A 17,300-nucleotide genomic window follows, 5' to 3' on the forward strand; every position below is an offset into this window, starting at 1 on the left:
CCTGTACACCCATCTAGTAATCCTTCCATGATGCGATTATATTCATATTTTTCACTCGATGTGAAATCTGTTCAAGCAGTTTGCACAATTTATATTGTTGTTTTAAGTAAAGTGAGTGATAAAAACCTGTTGAAAGTTAAATATGCTACCGTAAGTATCATTTTCTTGTTTTTTATTGTTGTTTTGTTTTGCGGTGGAATTGAATTTCTCAAAGATTCAGACTATAAAAACAGATTTATTATCTGTGTTGTTGTTTATGTGAAGAAACTGTAGCTGTTCAGGGTGTCTTTGCTTTTTAATGGACTATGTCCATGTCACAGGAGTTGCTGTGGAAGGCCATAGAGCTTCCCATAGGCTTCCTGCAGCCGATAAGAAATGTAAGCACACTGGGCCACAAAAAAAATCCCCAAAAACATGTCATTCTCTGCACTGGAGCTAGTGGTAGTAAAGGAGAGGAGGGATGTACTCCCACACAATGATGTGAGTGTTTGAAGGAGAGGGGATGGACTGTACAAAGTGAGGAAGTGTCCCTCACACGCCACCCGCTGAGCATCCCCCTTAATAAGACTTTTTTTCTCATAGGATCACATGCACATACACACCTCTAAAGGGCGACCATGTGTGCATATGCATATATGTTTACGTGTATCCCCCCACTATCCGTCCCAGAACCTTAATCCATGCGGGTGGGGATGTGAAGGAGATGGGTGGAATCTGGTGGTCAGTGTTTATTTGCTCTATCTCTCTCTTCTTTCTGAGAGGAACAAGAGCCATGTTGGAGACGCTGCATGAGGGCTGAGGGTACATCCTTCTTCTTCCTCTTCGCTTCGTCCCTCTATCCCTCCTCCCCTCGTCTCGCATCTCCCTCCTGCACCTCAAAAAGATTCCATTGAGAGGAGGCAATGTCTTGTTGATGTTTAATCATGCAGGCAAGCCAGATGCAAATGAACCAGAGACCATCCCAGAGAGATCAAACTGGGACAACCAGTGAGAGATGTCTCTCCCCACAGCCTGTCCAGGGCAGATGCACAAGATGAAACAACAAAAATCATCTTGCAACACTTTAACGTGATTGATTTGCAATCAACATAACTCAGGCATAAGTGCAACTTACATATCTTTATGCCACAAGTGTAACCAACATGTAAAAGGAAATTACAATAAAAGAGCATCACCAATTACAAAACGATTCAACACACTACTTAATACCTCATTTTTAATCATTCAGATATTGATATCATAGCTTATATTGTTTGGTGACCATAATCCTTCAACTTAGCTGTTGAAAGGGACTCCAATCCATGAGCCACGATAATGTTTTGCAATATTTTCCACTGAGGAGATGACATTTAGTTTATAATACAACATTCTGGAGTAAGACAATCAATGACGTTCATTTCTGAAAACTTCAAACATTTTTTTTAAATGCAGCTATATTAGTGTGTGCGTATGTGCATGTGTGTGTATGTGTTGTTACAAAGGACACAGAATAAAGTTCAATTGCATCCTGGTGATATTATTCTTGAACAGCAGAGGTTTCCTTGAAAGAAATAAGCCATAAAGTGGGGGATATGCACAACACAACCACAATGATAAAAATAAAAAAAGAAAAAGTAACTATAGTTAGTTGTTTGATAAAAAAAATACTTCCAAAATACTAGCATAGACAACTACAGCTATAATAATAATAATATCAATGATAATAATATTAACAACAATAATAATTATGATGTTAATAATAATAATAATAATAGAAATTTTTGGTTTTCTCGCCAGTTTTATATCTGGTCCCGTTTTTACCAGACTGACTGAAGCCTCTCCAGTCCGGGTGGTTTTTCTCCGATCCCGACCTGACCCGGCGGATCCGTCCGCCGCATTCCACCCACACGCGCTATCATAAACATCCTAGTCCTGGACCTGCGAGGGCAGGAAGTGCGCGAGGACAGGAATTCCACTCTTTCAAATTACATTAGGGCCCGTTGCAATGATGGCTCTTCAGTTCATTGTGCCACACGCACACTGCGCGTTGGGAGGTTATAACTGCGGCCTGTGACTGTGGCAACAGATAGCTTTCAGACCAAGTCTTATCACTAAAATTTATACTGTTTCAGAGAGGTCTGAATGATTTATGAACATAGACTACATGTTAAGTGAATTCAGATTTCGTATTCTTTTTTTTTTTTTGAAGGTGTGTGTGTCTGCGTGTGTGTGGCGGCCTGTAGGATTCCTTTATAGGAGCATTGATTGGAGAGGTGTTGACAGACTTACCGAGTGTATATTTATGTAAGAAAAAACACGCACTTTTGTCTGTCTGTGAAAGTGTCCTCTGTCTTTGACATGCCGCTGTCCTATTTATTTCATGCAGCCAATAAAAATCCACTTTATACAGGAGCAACAATGCGTTTTGACAGATTGCACCGTGCGTAAATCTGCTAGAATTAAATTTCGTCTTGTCTTTTTAAAAAAGTAATTAAGAAAAAAATATTTACATGTTATGCGTGTCGTACATGCATGTCGGCATTAAAAAAAATCTTGGAGGCCTATAATGTGGCTCAGAGAAATACTTACATTTTTTAAAAAATGTTTTAACATCACTTGCAAAATCAAAGCGTGTAATACAATAAATCACAATATGCCAGAAATTTAAGAAACCACGTGTCAAAAAAATTAAATGCAGAGTAAATTTTCATATGAGCCAATATCACACTTAGCAAATTAGGCCTATAGTTGCTATAAATAGCTATAAATTATAATTTACCCTACTTATATGTTGATATTTATTTAATCTAATTTATTGACCTATTTGTTTGTTTATTGCCCGTTAAAGTCCCTGCCTACGAAAGCAGTCTACACTATCAAATTAACATTCCTCAGCGCCTCACTGAAGCCTACAAGCAGTTCAAGTTTCAGGCTCCTTGTTTTGTTTACGGATTGTCGACATGCTAGTTTTCAGCTTTGTTGTGACGTGACGCGCGTGACTGCGGCAGCTCAGAGCCGGGAAGGTTACAGGTAATAGAGGAGGAGGGGGAGAAAAATACAAAAAAAAACTTTAACCAGAGGGGTAGACATCAGTTGAAAAGTAAGTCCGTTTGAAATAAGAGAGAAAAATATTTATAGTCAGGCTTCCTAACGCATAGCTATATCGGTGGTGCTCAGTGCTTATTCAGATGAAATATTAACAGACTACATGTAGGCTAATTAGACAATTTTTGCCATGAACGTTTTTCACAACAGATAGACCTAATGGGAGTATTTATGAGCCACTGCAAAATACCTGGTAGATAATATTGAAAGGCGGGCTACATATAGGCTATCTGTTTTTATGGAAATTTCAAGCAACATTTTTTTTAATATATTAGCTCATTTTAGCCTAAAATAGGCTAGCATTTAATAGTGTTTTTAGGGTGATGTTCGGGGGATGCCAGGGTCTCTTTGAAGGGGCTCTGCTAAATGACAAATAGGTTAATTTTACTGTCTTGAAAGGAACTCAAGGCAAGTTTTATTTCTAAATGGCACATTCAGACACAAGGCAATTATACACAGGGGTATAGCAATACATGAAATACAATACATCAGGAAATCATCAATGTTGCATTCAAAAGGCAGTGAATAGATACATATTCAATTTTTAAAAAATGAGCAAATTGTGTTGACAGACTAATCTAAATTTTGAATAAATTAACCTCTACATATTGACCGTTTTATTATTTTTTTTTTCATATGCTTATTACATTAAACAGTTTTATAAGATTTGTTAGTTCACTGCGAATGCTAAAAATGATCATGTAAACAGACAGGACTATTTTCAGTCACTCTGAAAGGTCTTTCCTCGAGAGCTTGTTGGGTGATTCCCGCTTCTGTGTTTGTTTGAGTGCAGGAGCAGGGAAGAGGAGAAGACCACAGACTTTCTCTGGAACAATAAAAGAAGACTAAACAACTCCCGAAATCATGAGGTAAACCTAAACACATAGCGGGTAAGTCAAATGGGGTCTATTTTGTGGTCTATGCCTTATTTTTTGACAAACTTACAAACCACTTCACAAGCTTATATTTCTGTTGATTTGTTTGTCTCAAATGAACAGCAGCCTAAATGCCATTTTCTCCCTCTCAAAATAATCAAAACAAAAAAGAAAAATGTTAAATTTAAAGTCAGCTAACTGTCTTTCCATGATACAGTCATTTTTCACACTTCTCTCCTCTGTTATAAACATGCATTAAAGCAACACATATTATTATCAATATCGGTTTAAATGTTTTTAAATAATGCATTGATCTGCAAATTGAAAGGTGCTGTTTATTCTTTCCTGTGTTATTTGATAACCTCATTAATTAACACATTGAATGATGTAATGCTTTAACTAAGCCAAATACTCACAACGCAGAGGCATGACAGCGGTGTTGAGATTAACGGGAAATGCTCTCCGTCTTAAACATGTGAAAAAGACATTGAAACAAGAAATAACACGGCGCTGTAACGCTTGAAACTGTGAGTCTGCGGTAATTGCACGATGAGAGATGGTTGGCTCTCACCGCGGTTCAGCTGCTGCGGCCAGGCTGCAGACTGGCTGCAGGGTGATGACACACATGCCAATGCTGTTCCACCTGCACAGACTCCCAGAGCACGGAAATACACTCCCAGAGAAAGCCGAGGGGACCCTCATGGGTGGCCAGAGAAATGTATACCTCTCCTTGCACTTCCCTTTCTATGTGAGCTAATTAAGCAGCAGCGTCCGTGTAGTTCTCTTAGTTTGCAAATGTGCATGTCTTTGGTCTGAGATGACGAGGGAGTGTAAAGCCCCCATTTGGCAGAGCTTAGTCAAATATGTTTGGTTATCGTTTGACTTGCGTTGTTTGGAACGAATTTTGTTGAAACAACTGTCGAGGCGAGAAAATACATTAAGGGAGGATTTATATTTTGCATTTAACATAAAAAAAGTTCCCCTCAAATTTGGGATGGGAAACTAATTTAAACATATTTATTTATCAATAATCATTTGTCCCTAATATATCATTTTCAATGGCATTGTGCACGAACACATCACAAAATAATTCAACCAGTTATTATTTTCTTTCACTTTTTCTCCTGATGTGCATTTCATGCAACTGAATTTAAAGACATATGTGTAAATATATGTCCATAGTTTTTCAGAATTGTATGTTTCTCAGTGAGTTTATTCTTTTTGAATGCAAATAGGCCTATATTTAATGTCCATATTTTGCTCTTTTTTTGACCCGGGTTCAACAAAAACGAACTTCAACATGTTAATAGCCATTATTTTTTCATTCACTGTAACCACCGGAGGCGGAACTCAAATACGCGCAAATCACGACGCACAACGTCGCTCCATTGGAGCAAAAGCAGCCTGTCAGTGGACCTGAGGGAAAAAAAGAGGAAAGGGCTGGGCTTACTGACTCACAAACCACAACTTGGGTTGCGCCTTCATCAGAAACCAGTTTAGAAAAATCCCTGTTGGAGAGAGAGGAAGGTCTGATGCATGTCACCTACTGAGCCGCAAAAATAAAGATTCATCTGTGCGCTTTGGGGAAACAGCTTTCAATTTTCGGTGCATCTTGAGGTTCTGCAACGCATCAGTTTGCTCATCGAGGGCATTAAAAGTTTTGCTGCTGCATTCGGACTGGACTTGTTTTGTTTTGGCGTGCGCAATGATGGCCACTTACCAAAACCCGGAGGATGACGCAATGGCCTTAATGATCCACGACACCAACACGACCAAAGAGAAAGAGCGACCCAAAGAGGAGCCGGTCCAGGACAAGGTACCGGAGAAACCGGATCCGTCCCAGAAACCACCGTACTCCTATGTGGCTCTCATCGCCATGGCCATTCGCGAGAGCTCCGAGAAGCGCCTCACTCTGTCCGGTATTTACCAGTATATCATCAGCAAGTTTCCCTTCTATGAGAAAAATAAAAAAGGTTGGCAGAACAGCATCAGACACAACCTGAGTCTCAACGAGTGCTTCATTAAAGTGCCGCGGGAGGGCGGCGGGGAGAGGAAGGGGAATTACTGGACACTCGACCCAGCCTGCGAGGACATGTTTGAGAAGGGGAACTACAGGAGGCGCCGCAGGATGAAGCGGCCGTTTAGACCTCCACCGACGCACTTCCAGCCGGGGAAGTCCTTGTTCGGAGGGGACGGCTACGGCTACCTGTCTCCACCCAAGTACCTGCAGTCTAGCTTCATGAACAACTCTTGGTCGCTAGGCCAGCCACCCACTCCGATGTCCTACACGTCCTGTCAGATGGCCAGCGGCAACGTGAGTCCAGTTAACATGAAGGGACTGTCAGCCCCCTCATCTTATAATCCCTACTCCCGGGTGCAGAGCATGGCGCTGCCCAGCATGGTGAACTCTTACAACGGCATGAGTCACCATCACCACCCGGCGCATCCCCACCATAGCCAGCAGCTGAGCCCGGCCACCGCGGCACCTCCTCCGGTCTCCAGCAGCAACGGAGCGGGCCTTCAGTTCGCTTGCTCCCGCCAGCCCGCGGAGCTCTCCATGATGCACTGCTCTTACTGGGAACACGAGACCAAACACTCGGCGTTACACACGAGGATTGATATTTAAAGTTTACCAAAGTGGTCTGTGTAAAAAAATGAGGACTCTGAGAGTTAATTCCTGTGATTTCAAAACAGAACCAAGAGTATTTTTGAAGAGACTTTTTCTGACGAGCTGTTTGGGTCCAGCTGACATCCATAAATGCCGATCGGGAGGTATGCGCGAGTTGAAAATGTTTTACAAAATGGAATCTGGAGGTAAAGAAGTCATCAGGACACATCAGGTAGCACAACCTCTGGGAGCCATTTCACGCGCCTCTATTACACTTGGACTGATGACCATAACTCGGTATTGTAGTCATAATTGTGCCTAAAAGCTTTTCATTTTTCACGGGGATAGACATTGCTGACATTTCTTCAGCTGTGTTATTGTGCGTAATGGTTTCTCTCAACTTTACGCACGGCTTCTCCAAACTCTTGCCAAATGAAACGTGAACATAAGACGCCCTAATTTAGTCAGTGCTTTAATATGTAATTGAATCAGAGCTGAATTTGGCCCCCTTAGTAACTTGCACTGAGCAAGGCCTGCATGGTGAAACTTCACCTCCTGTCAGAGTTGTGAACTTTGTTGGGTTAAAAGGTGAGAGTGTGGAGATCCAGCAGACCGTCAACAAAACAATTCAGGGTTTTTGATATTTCTTGATCCCACACATGTATGTATGATATCATTTCCAATATGACGCCAGCCAGTGCCAGGTTTTGTTAATCTTTCTGATTATTATTATTATTATTTTTTATAAACGTGATTAGCTTTATTGTCTCATTCATGTTGGGGCCATGTTTCATTTTAATTAGCACTTTTCCCTCTTTTCTAGGTTTGTGAATTTCTTAATAAACTTGTATTTCTTAAAGTAACACAGTGGTCATGAAGTAATCTGTTTTATGCTCTGGTAACCACTGTTGGCACTAGAAAAAATCCCAAAAAAAAACAACTTGTGGAGCATGAAAGTACTGTATTGTTAATATACAGCAGTTTTTACAGTTTGCTAAAGAAATGTTGAAGATATATTAAACTTAGGCAAAGCACTGCGCAGCGTTAGAAGTTTTGCACTTTTTCCACTATATACCGCGTAAAATGTCTGCTATGTAGGCATTTTGTCTCTTGGTAAATTAATTGCCTCTATAGGCTATAAATTTTAATATAGGTCTATATATTTGATAAGTTGCTAATTATTAATTAATTATTATTTCAATGTATGCCGAACTATTAGGGTCAATTTATAAGATAAAAATAAAGATTTTTTCACTTACAGTAATAACTAGATGATACAACAACAAAACGACAATAGAAATAATAACAATAACAACAACAATAACAATAATAATGATAATAATAATAATAATAATAATAATAATAATAATTATATAGTAGCAATAATTTGAATTTACAGTGTCATTGTTAATTTGTGTCCCACAGCGTGTCTTTTTGGCAATTAAATACATTCTGTGTAAATGTTAGCCTGCTGCACAACTGCTGTACAAAAACACGCAGTGCGCATTTTTCCTGTTAGATCACTTTACGGCAAACGTGATTTTTTTCTTCCTTTCTACTATTAAGTATAATTTGTATATAATTTACAAATGATCCAATTTCGGTTGCAAAATGGCGATGCAAGAAGGCTGACTGTCTTCGGGTTAATTATTTTATTCTTTCTCCTCTCTATATGATTAAACGCAAAGATTTCCACCCTCAATTTGATATGATATTGCGTTGGATGTGTGATCGTGATCATGAGGTTACCCTCATTTTTCTTAAATTTGCTTTTCTAGTTCTACTTTAAATAGCAACTGCACCAACATCACCAAGAATATTCACAGTAAATATTAGGACAATAATAATAACCTTCGTTATCCTGATGGTTTTAACTGTTAAGACCGACAACAAGAAAATGAATAATGTTATTGCACTTAACTTGTCGACTAAATACTAATTAAGGAAGTATGGTCAACTAAGACGGGGAGTAGGACTTAAAAAAATCGTCAATGCAAACTTGTCTTACATGTGCTCATAATAACCCTTGATAATGTTGCAAAATGTGACATAACACGCGAAGAGGATTTCGGTTCTCTGAAAGACTCATTTAGTAAAATCTTGACGTCTTGCCAGAGAGTCTTCTCTGGAGGGGGGACAGTTTAAATTCAGTCAGACAGCTCCTCCTTCTCTGTTGTTTTTTAGTGTGAGACTGTTGAATTACGTAGACACGTCCCCGCGAGCCCCAAAAGAGGGAGAGACATGTCTGTCGAGTGAAATGCCTCAATATGCACCGACTGATCTCAGCCCCGTCCCTCCTATAATCACTATCATATTATCACAGCGATATTGGTGCCATGTGGGTTTCGACTTTTACACTTAAAGGGTGTATCAATTCAATAAGTTTACTGTTTTGACAGCAGTCCGCAGCTATCGTGCACACTGAGTTATTGTTTTAAAAGCTGACCAGTTACAGAATATGACTTCTGAACATCTAATAGCACATACTATATTAGATTGTGAGATCAGCCTTGAAAGGTCAGACGTATTTGGCGCCGGAGTTAACTCTGAAGTCCAGCGTGGTCAACATGACTAAAGAGGGCCAGGAGGTGTATCCACGCTTTCACCTTGATCCACCCTCTGTGCTGTCAAACACAGGCCCGTCATCCCGAAAACCTAAAAAAATAAATAAAAAACAAGCCTACACACCCTTGTATATCAATAACCAATCTAGAACGACTCAGTTGTAATGCGTTATTTTCAGAATCACATTAAGTCTTAAAGCACAGCTGCTATTAAGTAGCCTATATTATAAATAATGGTTGTTTAATTAATTGGTGTGCTTTTGTAAGCTTTTTTTTCCTTTTTTTTTTGGTGAAGGCTTGTTGGGACATGAGACACAATTTGAAAGGTTTCTCGTAGTGCACTTGCCCTTTGCACATATAGCCTAAACCTGCAGATTTACATATTTTGAAGCGTAGTCTTTTAAACGCCTCGACTTAAATTCAAGTGAAGAGTGCTACAGATGCAACGAGTGCAACAACTAATAGCTGTAATATAGGAATTTATCATGAGGAAACATGGATGAAAAAGCTAGAGTAAAACAGTTATTAAAAATTGCAAATTAACACTGCATAATTTACAAGGCATTTTGATCGACGTAATACGGTGTGTGTGTGTATATATATATATGTATACATTTTTTTGTTGTGTTTATGTAGCCTACAACTTGGTTGACCCGCTTTAACATGCAAACTAAAATATATGCTAAATCCCCCAAAGGTTCAAAGTTCAAAAGGTTGTTTCAGCATAATGAAAATACTCATCGTAAACATTTATATGATTCATTCCTCCCACACAAAAAAGTAAACGTTGCTGAGGTCCATCAAATATATATATATATATATATATATATATATATATATATATATATATATATATATATATATATATATATATATATATACAGGCTACAACGCATGACATTTTGCTGACTGCTATAAAAAAGTTCATATTTTTTAAAAGTTGACTCCAAGAGATGCATTGCAGAAACTCAGTGAGAAATCATTTCTCATTACTTTCTGAGTGAAACCACAACACAGCTAAAATGAGAAGAAAGCCTGATTACATTATGGTTTAAAAAGTCGTCTGTGCACGCGTCTTCCTCTCAAAGCCAGCCGTCGAGTCAAAGAAGCACAAACAAGCGCTTTACGTCGGTTGCGTATAAAGCCTGCGTGAAACTGCAGTGATAGAAACATGAAATGAAAGTGCCATCAGCTTCGGTCCCGGTCGGAGTAACACTTGTCCATCCTCCCGCGTGCAGAGGGAGCTGAGCTGTAGTGCTCATTCTCTGCTTCCTCACATTAATGTTTTGTAAACAATCAGGAGATAAGGGCGCGTTTGAAAGGCAAGTGTATTCTAAACACTCCTCCAAAAATAACAAATACTAGAGTTTTACATGAATATATGTTTCGGCGAGTGTAACTAACCTTTACATAAACTATGAACCAGAGGTTGGCTTAATGATTTTAAAGTTAGGCCTGAATACATCCGCTGATAGTCCAGTTTAATCTTTTTAATTTTCTTTTTTAATCTTTGTTTATTTTTTCTAATGTTTTCCTTTTTTATATAAAAATAAATAGCACACGTTTGGTTTATTTATAGTCACATATAGATATGTTTTGTTTTGTATTTCTTGTCGTTGTTGTTTTTTTAATCTTAGCATTTGACCTGAAGTCTGATGTGCCTATATGTATAATTCGTGGTGATATTTTGCAGTTTATTTGTTTTAACTTGCTTTTTGTTTGTCCTGAAAGGGGGACTGTAAGGAGCCCAAGTCTCTATTACATGTTACCCGAGGGCTATAGTTTCCTGCCTGTGCAACACATGCGTTCAAGTAGGCTTACACACATTAAGACACACATACCAAAACAAAACAGAGAAAAACTCCGAGTCCTACATCTCCCCAGTAAAGGCAATAAACTGAATATGGTCTGTCTGTGCGGCAGGTGTGCATCTGCGCAGAGAGGTTGGCAGTTCAGCCGGTCGGCCGGGAACAATGGGCCTGCATACAGGATGTCTCAGGGGCTGACAGAGATAAGGCCAGCCGAGGTTCATGGCTCCAACAGGCCTGCTTTAAAATTTTACACTGATTATAAAGTCAGCAGATCCACACTGCGTCAGCCTGGATGTGCACGTTATTTCATATATGAAAAATTATTATATTGTGAATATTTACCTCTAAATGAAAAACCTGATTAATATGATTTAATTACTTAAGATTAATTTAAAATATGCAATGGCGAATCGCTACTCTATTCGAAACAGACTCCTCTTTGTAGAAATAGGATTTGTTGGCATGCAGTACGTGTCTGCGTGAATCAGGTTCTGAGAGTTTATCATGATATTATGTGAGTAATACCTTCAACTAAAACTTAACCATATAGGGGAAATATTAGCAAATGTTCCATGAGTATGGAATATATTATTAGCCTAATAAAGTCAACTCAACTGTATTTATATAGCACCTTTCATGCAAACATGCAGCAGCAAAAGTTAAATAACAGACATAGTTTAAAGGATAACATATACATACATTTTTTGCAAGACAAGAAAATTACAACAATAAGACAGTGAAATGTTTTAAAAAGAAGCACGAAACAATAACTGCAGCTCCAATATGCAGCGATAGCCAAAATACAGTATGCGCGAGCTTTCAAGATAGCTGTGAAGGTGATGCATAAATGTTTCTGTAAAATTTCAATTATTTCTGCACGAGGTGAAAGGGTTTAGCGCAATGTGCGCTTTTGCTTTCACTCGTCTTTTCCGCTGAGCGCGCGCTGAATAACCGTGATTGTGTCCTTTGTTGTGCTCTCAGAGATGACAGATTATAATCAACAAGACGAATGAGGTCAACTCATTGTAGAAGGAACACATTTGACCCTCGTTTCTTCTTCGTCACACACACGCGCACACACACACACACACACACACACACACACACACACACACACACACACACACATACACGGAGACAGCAGCGTACCTGGACTCGTTCCGGCTGTGACAGCTTGCATGCTCCACGGGGCACCGGCGATGCGACCCGGCCGGTCAAGTCACACGCAGGTTGCAGGTTTCCCAATGTCTGCACACAATTGAATTCCTGGCATTCTCGCTAATGTTTGAGATTGAAGAGCAACAGTTTCCACCTAGAAGCGGCGCACATCACCCCAGCCCCATTGAAAAGGAGAGTGGGGGTCACCACTGTTTGGTATACATCTGCTCCAAACAGGAAAATATGCAAAGATTTGATTCGCAGAAAATCCGGCAATTGTTCAAACCAGCACGAGCTTTTTTTTCTTTCTGTGTTGTTGGTGCAAAAATACTAGAAGTTTCATTCTGCCTGTGCTATTTCTATGACATTAGTCAATATAGAGCTGTTTATTTTCACAGCGCGTCCTCTGGTGAATCTCCAACGTAATCAACCTGTCGCGGTGATCTACGTGATGTTTTCAGTGACTGCTGATTTCTATCTTAATGACGACCCCGCGAGACAATAGACAGCATGTAATAATTCTTTAATTTGCCAAAATAATTACAATAGTGTGTGTTGATACACGGCTACAGTTTATAAATAGGAACCGCGCATTTGTTAACTTGGACGTCTGGTCAACAGAGGTTCATCAAATGTCTACAAATACCGAGACTATAAATACACACCAGTGTCATCTATTGGAGGAGAAGATGGACTGTCATCTATTCACAGAGAAAAATCATCACGCACTGACCTCCGTTTGCCCTCCAGCAGCACCGGGCCGCTCAAATGTCACATACGCGCTAAACAGGCTGTCCAAATGAGGGGGACTCTGAGTCTGACCTTCAGAGGAGAGCCGCTGGAAGCCGAAGAAGAGCCTTTGTGAATGCGAATACATTATATATTGCACGTTGAGGTTTGCCTGCAGTAAATGCAGTTATTAGTGCATCTCCTTGCACTAACTGCAATCACACTATCTGGAGAAAACAAACTTCATCCAGAAACTCACTCCACTAAACCAACAGGTTTTTCATAATGGAATATCACCTTTAAGCAATAACTGATTTTGTGCCAACAGACCTGTTTGAACAGACACGCATTCACCACCGTTTGGCTGCTGTTAATTTCTGCCTGTGGATGTGGCGGAACCGGCCAGCTTGTACTGTAAAGGGGAAATGCGATAAAATGTTTCCGTTCTCTTGATTATGAGCTGCAAATTGCTTTGTCGGGATTTAAATGGCACGTCTTTTCCCATCGCGCGCTGATGGAGTCTATTTTTAAACCCTTTTCCTTTCTCGCCACCCCCTAAAAACTTCCGCAGGGGCTGGCAACAAGAAGCTATTAGGATAACTCTTCTGCTGTTAACATTCCAATTAATCAAAGATGAAACCCAATTCCCACAGGGATCATTAAGGCCCAGCACCTGTTCTTCTAATACTGCGGGCTATATAATAAACCAGTGCAACTTTTTGGTCAGAAATTGGCTGACCTCTTGGGACAGTGTGAGACATATAATCACTGCATCAGGCCACTATCAGCAAAAGAAATACGAGCTCATTCGGATATGCCAAATACTGAGATTATTCCACAACCATAACAATTCCAAAATGCCCTCTTATTTATGCTATCAGGATTTTCTTAAATTTCATAACAGTGCAGAACAGCTCTACACTGTTAGGGTTCAAAAAGCTTCAGATTTACAGTACCAACACCATATTTTACCTCTACACTAACTAACTGTTACTATAATTGTTTAATACAGCATATCACCATAAAAACTTAAGTTATCTGTATAGTACTTTAATCCACTTCAACTGTAATCCAAAGAAAAACTGTAATATATTTAACTTATTTTTAAAATTATTATTTATATAAAATTAAAAGGTAAAAAACAAACAAACATAAAGTGTAAACAAATATAGAGACAAATTAGTTAAAATATTTATAATGCATATTTTTTTAATTGTCTCTCATTTCGCTCCATCTCTCTCTCTCTCTCTCTCTCTCTCTCTCCTTTAAAACTAATTTTCAGGTCATTTTCTTTTCCTTATTTCTTGCAATATGTGGGGCATCTCTTGCCAATTTACTCATGGCTTTTTAAGCCATGTTTTCAAAAGAAATGAAATCAATTTGCTCAGGGTTCAAAGGATTATATGTTTCTGAAAGGCGTCTTAACGCAGCACAAGAACACTGATGTTGTTCCAGGTTTCAGAGGGTTAATATTAGGGTACAAAATGCATGATACATAAGGACAATAAAACATCCCAAAATTAACTAATTTTAAATTAAGTGATGATACAGTCAATTGGCTGTTAAAGCTCTCCGTTAAATGTGTATGCCATTGTCATATATTATTGTTTTGTTTTTGTTTTGTTTTTTCCCTTATAAATGATAACGTTTGTGAAGTAAGTCTCTCTTTTTATTGGCTATAACATTCACATCCAAAACAGGAAGTTGGCTTTAGGCCTGACCCCTCACCCTGCCTTTATGCACATGCCAAACCCTAGTCCCAGGTCAGATCTCAGACACTGCAGTCCAATTTCAGCCATATTGCTTTCAAGCAATTACATACCTCTTGGCAAGACCTCACAATTAAACAAATGATGATATTTTGATATCCATAATTATATGCATTCACATAAGGTACCCTTTCAAGTTAAATATGCTTTTTATTACACGCTTATCATCTGTGAAGAGATTATGCACAGTGTGGGTTTGGACCGAGTTAGGGTACATTTAATCAAATAAGAGGAGCCGTAATGGAAGCATGCTGGACTCAGGACTACGCTGCACAGGCTGCTCCCTTTGAGCCCAGCTTATGTTAAGCAAATTTCAGACAATGAGAACGTTATGAGGGGGACTCTGAGGGAGAGCCGTTAACCCCTGCTCGCCAGCAGGTCAAGCACGTGGCACATGGCATATAATTTTTATGTCACTGATGAGGTGTACCACACATACTTGTAGCGTGAGGAGATTGTTTAAATACACTTAACGCTGAAAAAACACACTTATGGTTCCGATCATGGCAATATCTCAAGATCCAGGCCAGCTGCATACATGGCACTGTAACCAGGCCAGTATCCACGTGCAGTAAAGACAACGCATACCATCATTCACATTTCATTGAAAGCAGTCACATTGGGAGCATAATTTTTAACAGAAGTCACCCAAATGTGCTCACTGTCAAAGACTAAGCGTGTTTTCTCCCTTTGAAACTGACTCACCACAATAACACTGTGCTGTGTGGATATTTGCTTCCCCCTTGTGGCAAAACAAAGACAGTCGTGTAATTTGACTCATCTCTTTGTGTTCTTCTCTGAATCAGCCCCATTGTATAATCGAACAACCAGAGGCATGACAGCACTTTAATTCCATTTCTTCTCAAACCACGTTTAAGAAAAATGACAGTAAATCTACCTTGTACTGTGTTCTTTGTAAGAGCATAAACACAGTTTACAATAATTTGGACTCAAACTCTGTAACATAAATTAAAACACAAGCAAACAAAAAAAACATAATGTGATCTTTCTTAAATCATGACTATTGTGCTGAAATAGATAATAATAATGATAACTTGATTCATATATCACCTTTAAAAACAGTTGATTACAAAGTGCTTTGGCAGACAAAGCAAAGGCAGGAACTCAGCAGTAATAAAATAAACATTAAAAAACATGCCAAACACAGAAAAGTCTATAAAAGTCAAACTAAAAGGCCAGAACAAAATGTGTCAACTAAAGGTAAAAAAATAAAGCAAATAAAAGGGATAAAAGTGATAAAGCAGGCAGATCTGGAAAAGGAATTAAAGTAATAAAATTTTAGAAAATATTAGAATAAATGCAATCAAAAATGATAACAATAATATAAGAAGAAGACATCAAATCAGTGGGGATTCATTATTATAGAACTAGACAGGCCTAAATCTTCATATTCCTTTGAATAACACTTCCCATGGTCAGTTTTCTGTCAAATATCGTGGAGTTATCTTATGGAATGAAAATGTTCAATAACTGTATTTTTGTGTCATTGTCTGTGTACAAAAATAGACTTGGAAAAGCTCTGTGAGATTTTGAATTTTTATCAACTAAATGTATTTGTGTGCTGATTGCTTGTATTTTACTGTTCATATTTTTTCTGGGTGTGGTTTTCATAAAAGCTGGTAATAGGTTTCTACCACGCCCTTACATGTGCTTTTTATATGTTTTATCCCCATTGTTTGTATTATGTGAAACAAATAAACTAAACTAAATGGGGATAAAACAAAAATACGATGATTAAACAGATGAAAAAGAGATAGATGAGCATGTAAATAAATTAAAACATTAAACATGATTATAAGACCAGGACATTAGACGGATAAGGAATGAATGAATAATAAGTATGTTTATGGGTATACAAGTGTATATGTGTATAGCGATGAAAATATATGTATTTTTATGGGAGACAAATGAACTCAATATGTAAGTTATAGTATAGACGATAAATTGTTTATAAATTCAATTCTATTTTGTAGGGCATATTTGGTTACAATGACATATGTCTGTATGTTATATGCAAATATATATATATATGGTATATATATATGTATATACCAGCGTCTTTTCTGCCTGAGAAGTCTGTTGTACTTCCACATTGGACAAACCATGCTTACACTAATTTATCGTGCTTTTACTGAGTCGGTTTCATCCTTTTCTTTGGTGGCATGGTCTGGCAATCTGACACTCAAAGACAGGAACAGACTGAGTCAGGTTGTCCATGGTCCAGTTGATTGATTGGTGAGTCACAGCGGAGCATTGAGTCCCTGTATACTAATCAACTGCAGTGGATAGCCAGTCACGTCCTTGTAACTCCCATCCTCTTTCTGAGGAATTTCAGCTCGTACCATCTGGGCAAAGGTTTAAAGTACCTAGGTGTAGGACGAAGTGCTACAGGAACAGCTTTGATCCAACCGCTATCATTCATTTAAATAAAGCCTGGCATGGGTTGCACACAAATTCTCTTAATTTTATATTTATTTATATAGAACTATTTATCTGCTTTTTAGGCTATATTTGATTTTATTCCTGTTTCTTGTGAGCTTTGAGTACCCGGTGTTTGCCCTGTCTGTTATGCATGTGTTGTCTGTCAGTGTTTCTCGTTTAATGTTGTAAACTAACATGGATGCTCTCTCTGTAATGCTGCAAAACAAATATACCTACGGGTACAAATAAAGTCACCTACC

At 38.6% G+C, this 17,300-nt stretch overlaps 2 protein-coding genes across 2 annotated transcripts in view; both read left to right on the forward strand.

The window, feature by feature from the left end:
* The window catches only part of pik3cb (phosphatidylinositol-4,5-bisphosphate 3-kinase, catalytic subunit beta), a 150,672-nt gene that overhangs the window by 61,860 nt on the left and 71,512 nt on the right, over positions 1 to 17,300 (forward strand). Inside the window, exon 3 of the mRNA XM_042486215.2 lies at positions 3,878 to 3,953. The gene's annotated coding sequence lies outside the window, so the exon portion shown is untranslated. The remainder of the gene's footprint in view (positions 1 to 3,877; positions 3,954 to 17,300) is intronic.
* On the forward strand, positions 5,434 to 7,430 carry foxl2a (forkhead box L2a). The gene has a single exon (XM_042486417.2). It carries the CDS (start codon positions 5,665 to 5,667, stop codon positions 6,583 to 6,585), a length of 921 nt encoding a protein of 306 aa, XP_042342351.1. The 5' UTR covers positions 5,434 to 5,664; the 3' UTR covers positions 6,586 to 7,430.

Source organism: Plectropomus leopardus, chromosome 6 (assembly GCF_026936395.1).
Source record: "Plectropomus leopardus strain MGB_pleo_1.0 chromosome 6, ASM2693639v1, whole genome shotgun sequence".
Classification (NCBI taxonomy): domain Eukaryota; kingdom Metazoa; phylum Chordata; class Actinopteri; order Perciformes; family Serranidae; genus Plectropomus; species Plectropomus leopardus.

Bases quoted from the DNA above. Each gene is read 5' to 3' on its own strand.
- foxl2a (XM_042486417.2), top strand. From the start codon at position 5,665: ATGATGGCCACTTACCAAAACCCGGAGGATGACGCAATGGCCTTAATG.